Source organism: Zingiber officinale, chromosome 3B, assembly GCF_018446385.1.
Source record: "Zingiber officinale cultivar Zhangliang chromosome 3B, Zo_v1.1, whole genome shotgun sequence".
NCBI classification, from domain to species: Eukaryota; Viridiplantae; Streptophyta; class Magnoliopsida; order Zingiberales; family Zingiberaceae; genus Zingiber; species Zingiber officinale.
Genome location: NC_055991.1, coordinates 109,330,613 through 109,336,915, shown reverse-complemented (window position 1 = coordinate 109,336,915; position 6,303 = coordinate 109,330,613). Strand labels below are relative to the sequence as shown.

Sequence of the window (6,303 nt, the reverse complement as noted above, 5' to 3'; positions counted from 1 at the left end):
TAAAATTATATGATAATAATTTTACCATTGTATCAGAGCTCCCCTTAATAATAAGTCTGGTGGTATGGTGCTAAAAAATACAAGTGTTTTAAGGTGACCTACATGTATCACGTACTACTCATCTAGTTTTAAGGTAACATTATATATGTTAAACCACATGTTTTGAGAACACAATGCCAGCAAATCCTACCTGGTTTATGGTACGTAAATAAGCTTTCAACCTTGGATTTCAGCTCCCTCAAGGGAATGCAAGAGTAATGTCGACCTAACCATTAACAATCATAGTCCAGAAATAGTAATTATCCTTGCAAAACACCCGATACACAGCTAGCAAAGTTTGGCATAAAAAAAAAAGGAAGATTTGAAATCACAGAGAAATTCAGTAATAATCACACAAGTTTTGTATCTATTTTCAATTTCTCAATAATAGGTTTCACATTTTCAGGTATCTATATCACAAAAATTGAGAACAAAAAAACTAAGAATTACAAAATTTCCCAGATATCATGAAGATATATCATCACCATCAAGCCATATTTAATTCATCCCAACTATATTTCAGACCAACTACATTTTGAATCTAATATACCGTGAAGATGCATGAAACAAAAACAATGGAGTTATATGCTCGATGCTTGTATGTAAGAATAGGTTTATATACCATTCAATTTATCTTCCTGTTAGCACTGTGACGGTAACATCAGAATTGGAGAAGGATCCATATTTGATGGTTGTCGACTCTGTCTCACTTGGGCTTCTCTCTACTACAAACATGGGTTGTTTTGGCATGGGCAGAACACTTGTTTCATTGTCCATCATCCGAATGATGTTATCGACATCAGGTCGATCACTCACTCGATCTTGAACACACAATAATGCTAAATGTACACATCTCTTTACTTGGTTGATTGTGGATGGCGATCCAATCATCGGATCTACTAGTTCAGCTATTTTTTCCTCATTCCACATCGTCCAAGCCTGTAACATTATTTTTTTATGTTTAGTGATGAATTAGGCATTAATTCCTTGAACAAAAAAATGGCAATAGTTTCTTGAGATGAAAAAAATTATAAATAGTAGTAAAATTGCAATATAAAATATTAAAGGCAATAATATTATGTGCAAACTTACATATCTTACAATGCTGACATTATTCTCCATGTGACGAAAACTACTATTTCTTTGACCGATTATGATCTCCATGATGAGAATTCCAAAGCTATAAACATCAGATTTCATCGAGAATAATCCTTCCATTGCATACTCAGGAGACATGTAGCCGCTGTATGTATTTAGAATACATCAATTTCAGATTAATAGAAAGAATATTTATAGAGTTTTCTTCTTAATTCAAGCAAATTACTAATGTTTTAATTTCTCTTGAACTCTATGCTATTTTTGTGATTTGCACCTTAAATTATATTTTTTAAAAAAAAAAGAACAGTCTTTTTGTCATCTAAATGTCTAATTTTGGGCACCATTATCAATTGCCCTTGAGCAAATGACATTAAAGTATTAAACTAAACACTATCAGCTATAATATGTGTAGAATTTTTATTGTGCAGTCAACAATTTTTCCAACAATGTAATACTTAGAGAGCTATTCCCTAAAATATGGCATTAAACTTGCAAATTAGGTAAATTTTGAAGTATGAAACAAAATTTCAGTTATACGACTCATTTATGATTATGAAGTGCTAATGCAAAGTACTCATAATTAACTTACAATGTGCCAACCACACGATTGGTGTTGCACTCATTTTCATCACCTCCAAAGATTCTTGCCATACCAAAGTCTGATATTTTAGGGTTCATGTTTTCATCAAGCAAGATATTACTAACTTTCAAATCACGATGAATGATCCGCAACCTTGAATCCCTGTGAAGATAAAGAAGACCACGAGCAATTCCTTCTATGATGTTGAACCTTCTATTCCAGTCTAGTACATCTTTCTTTAAAGGATCTGTTAATTTCACAATTATACATGCTTCAAGAATTGATTGCATATTTTTTGTGTCTAACTTTTCTCATATAAAGAGAAATATTTACATACCAAAAAGGATGGCATCTAGGCTTTTGTTTGGGAGATACTCATAGATGAGAATTTTTTCATGGGCTTGAATGCAGCAACCGAGCAATCTAACCAAGTTCCTGTGCTGCAATTTAGAGATGAGAATGACTTCATTCTTGAATTCCTCCAAGCCCTGCCCTGAACTTCTTGAAAGCCTCTTCACTGCCACTTCTTGACCTCCAGGCAACACACCCTTCAACACCAAAAATTAATCTCTTCTTAGAATTGACAAATTTCATCTTGCTACATCAGTTCTTTTGTTTAAAATTCACCTTATAAACGTAGCCAAAGCCACCCTCTCCAAGCTTGTTTGACTCGCAAAAATAGTTTGTCGCAATTTGGATAGCGTCAAATGTATAAACAGGCAGATCTGAATTTTTTCCTTCTTGCTTTTCTTCTACATGATAGCTCGAGCTAGAAAAATCCGATACTAGTCCTCCACTCAACTGTGAACTAGCCATTAAATTCTCTTTTTGTCTTTGATTCACTATCAAAAGATGAGATTTTAGTCATAACTAACATTGAATAGTTGTCAGTAAAAGTAGTTCTTGTGACAAAGTTGAGGTAATGATTATATATGTGACTAAACAAATTACAATAAAATTGTCACAATTAGTGATATATTATAAAAAAAATATTGTAAATCAATAGCAAAAAAATTGTGATTTTAATCAGGAACTTAGGACAACAAACCTGGAAATAAAATTATTGTCACTAAAGATTTTACTGACAAAATAACAAGTTTTAGTGACAAAATTGATCTTTTATTAATATACATTTTTAATAGTGCCTCTTCACAATCCACATGTGTACTAATATTATGCACATACATTATCATCACCATCTCAACTGTTTAGGATTAACAATATGATAAGCCTTATTCCACTACTGGGCATATATACTATTACTGCAAAGCAATTTCAATAGGATGAAATATAATAGAAACTTCCTTCTGATTTTCATATTATTAAAAAAAGAAAGAAATTGAACTTACATGGTGTTTCTTATGTTTTGAGTTGATGTATTCAAAAACTAAATCATGATAATTCAGTCAGAGTTTCAAATGAAGAACCAGAAATATTATTTACCTTTTCTTCTTGCATTATATTTCCATAATAAACAGCCACATACAATGAAGAGAGACGCCAAAGCTGACATAGATGCAATCAGCGCTATTCTTCTGATTGACTTGCTTCTGTTGCCTGCAGTAGCATGTTTCATATTTAATAAACCAAAAGTAATAACAATAATATAAAATCACAGTGCAATTTTTCACGTTTTTTTTTCAGTCTATAAAGGACATCAATCTTTGATAGAGACGTACATCCAAATACCTAACAACTTAGAAATAACAAGTTGAACATATTTTCATGTGGCGTTTAGACAATAACAAAGGTCAACCATATATATACATACACAAACTCCAACTTGCTCTTTGCCAGTCAAATTAAATTATAATTAATCTACTTTATAATATCTTGATTTTTATCGTGTCAGCCCTTTGTTGAACGGAGAATTAATTGGTGAAGGCTGCTTGGATATCACAAGCATGTTTCCCACCTTTTTTAACATCAACCAGTGTGGGCTTGACCCATACCATGCATCCCATTAATTGTGCTACAAGGATGAAGTTTCATTGGATGCGTCCCACTCAGATGTATTATTTTCTTAAGACTTATCAAACAACTAGCAGCACATAATCACATGGTCAAAATCCATATTTTCCATCAATCAAAAATTGAATTAGTTAATCAAGGCAATTAATTAATAGACTCACCCAATTCAGAAGCGGCGAGCTTGATATTGAGATCGTAGTCGAAAACGGTAGATTGGTAAATGTCGACCAGATCAGTCGTCCACATCATGCACGAGATATCAGCTTCGCCGTAGACGTAGGCTAGGCACGAGCAGTTGCTCGAGCACACCTTCCGGCAATCAACCTCGCTCGCTGTGTTCCTGGACCAGATCGCGTGGTCCGGCAGCTTAACCCGGTCCATTCTCCAGAACCCATCCGGTCCAGTGTTGTTACCGGTATTGTTGCACGCTAATTGTACCCGTCGCACACAACCCCCGGTCCAATTGCTGGCGGCCCACTCGTCTGCAAACCGGGGCTCGAACCCACGCAAGCACTGGCATCTCGCCCGCCGCTGGCTGTCCAGAAAGCAACTTCCGTAGGCGCCGCACTTGTCGTACACTTCACACTCGTCGCTTGGCTGCTCCCAGACCGCCTTCCACTGCCTCGTCTCCGGCGACTGCATCCATGTCCGCTCCAACCCGTCCCACTGCATCACGAACCGCAGCAGCGACGCGTTGTGCGGCGTGTAGGTGAAGTATACGCCCTCCGTGTTGTAGGAGAAACCGTAGTTGTACAGCGCCCGCATCACTGTCCCGATGAACTTGTGCCCGTTCCACTCCCCCGACCGCCACCTCCGCACCCGCTGGCTGCCGATCTCTTCCCATATGAAGATCTGGGCCGAGCCCTGCGGATCGATGCCCATCGAGTACTTCCCCGGCGCCGGGTCATCGGGGCTCGCCCACGACGTGAACAGCTGCGGCTCGCCCGTCGTCGCGTTGAGCCCCACCCGCATCCCGGGGAGGAACGTGTCCGACGGATAGTCGAAACTCTGCCACGTCACCGCCCCGCCGCCGACCGTTTGGATCACCAGGTTTCCTTCGTCCAGCAGCTGCAAGGTCGAGTTTGGTCGGACGGACGCACCCGCGGACCAAATGAGGTTGCTCGCCCCGTCGAGCACCGTTAGGTCGCCTGACTGGGAGAGCGTGATGCGGCCGCCGGAGCCGCGGATGGGGCGGCGGCGGTTGGCCACCCAGACGACCTCCGGACTGACAGAAACGTTGGGGTGGTACCAGATGCCGACGTAGCGGTTGGCGGATGAGTTGCCGGGGCTGAAGAAGCCCAGCACAAACACGTTCCGGGCGGAGACGAGGGTTTGGGCGTCGGCATCGCTTAGAGATTCGCCCGGCCTCAAGGTGTCCGTTGCCGCATGAGAAATAGGGATTAGGGACGAAGAGAGAAAGAGGAAAAGGGAAAGGAACGTGATTGATCTGTGTGATACGCTAGGTAGAGCCATCGATGCAGAATGAAGTGCGGGGTGAGTTGATGAGCTGTTATTTTATTTGGCGCTCGCTGCTCCTTCCTCTCTCCTTCTCTGCTGGCCCATGAGTAATGTTGGCGAAGAGTGAATTAGAGCTCGGGTCGTTGACCATTCAAAAGAGGAAGTAGCCCGATTAGAATAGAATAGAATAAAATAAATAAATAAATAAACACAGAAGTTGTAAATGGAACTCCAGTATACCAACCACTTCAATTCCTTCCTTCTTTATCATTTACGGTAATTTATTAAAAAAGCATATTCACTTTAATATTTATCAAGGGACCATTTAATAGGTCCCTCCTTCATTTTAATCGTCTCTTCTATCTATAGGACGGATATGGAAGAAGGTAATACAGGTACATAGATGGAAAGTGCATAGCGGAGATGTTAACCCCAGGCAGTGACACCCCGGGGATCGACCCCTGGACCTTTCAGCCGCAGAACCATGCACTCCTCATCTGTACTACGCCCTGGGGACATAAATATCATATTCATATTGCACTTAATATAGTTCTAACGTGATATCAGCCTCAACATGAGTTCACATTGAGTTGAGAACTGATTTCTGTTTTATTATATTTTAACATATTCGAAAAAATCAAAAATTATTAATAGGCGGTGTCATTAAATTTTTTATAATCTTAAAAATTCATAAAATCTACCGATAGATCTAAACATATTCAATTAAATTATCTAGAAATATTAAAATATAATTAGAAAAATCGACTCTAAACTCTAGTGTAAGCCTGATATGAATTTTATCAAGTTAATTTTGACTTATTCGTAAGTGTTAAAATATAATAAAAAATAATCGGTTCTGATCCTGTCCGAAATCTGAGTCAAACGAAGGTCGACTGAGATATCTTCGGTGTTGACAGAGAGGTAACTTGGACACACCTAGTGTTTGTGCCCTGAAAAACTGACCCCCCACGTGGGACTGAAGGACGGCAATGACAAAACTGACGGTACTTGGGCTCTGCGCACACTCAAACAAGCACCCGGAGCATTAGAGACCAAAAACCAGGAAAAAAAATCTCCGGCGGAGGCCCTCCGACGCTCAAGTCAAGTCCTTTTTCCCCCGTAGAATAGTGCATGAAGGAAAAAGAACTGTAGAAGAC

The 6,303-nt window shown here is 39.4% G+C and overlaps 1 protein-coding gene across 1 annotated transcript; it reads right to left on the bottom strand.

Annotated features, from left to right (window-relative positions):
• Positions 1–398: 398 nt before the first annotated feature.
• Positions 399–5,217, bottom strand: LOC121967271 (G-type lectin S-receptor-like serine/threonine-protein kinase B120). Its single transcript, XM_042517380.1, has 7 exons — positions 3,850–5,217; positions 3,161–3,274; positions 2,345–2,559; positions 2,055–2,265; positions 1,727–1,964; positions 1,132–1,282; positions 399–978 (listed from the first exon to the last, which is right to left on the bottom strand). Exons 1-7 carry the CDS (start codon positions 5,159–5,161, stop codon positions 670–672), a joined length of 2,550 nt encoding a protein of 849 aa, XP_042373314.1. The 5' UTR covers positions 5,162–5,217; the 3' UTR covers positions 399–669.
• Positions 5,218–6,303: the final 1,086 nt, after the last annotated feature.

What these genes read in the sequence shown, in the direction of transcription:
- LOC121967271 (XM_042517380.1), bottom strand. Translation starts at nt 5,161, where the DNA reads ATGGCTCTACCTAGCGTATCACACAGATCAATCACGTTCCTTTCCCTT. An exon ending in GCTCGCCGCTTCTGAATTGG is followed by an intron (nt 3,275 to 3,849) that starts GTGAGTCTATTA and finishes ATGCTACTGCAG; the next exon opens with GCAACAGAAGCAAGTCAATC. An exon ending in ATATAATGCAAGAAGAAAAG is followed by an intron (nt 2,560 to 3,160) that starts GTAAATAATATT and finishes ATCTTTTGATAG; the next exon opens with TGAATCAAAGACAAAAAGAG.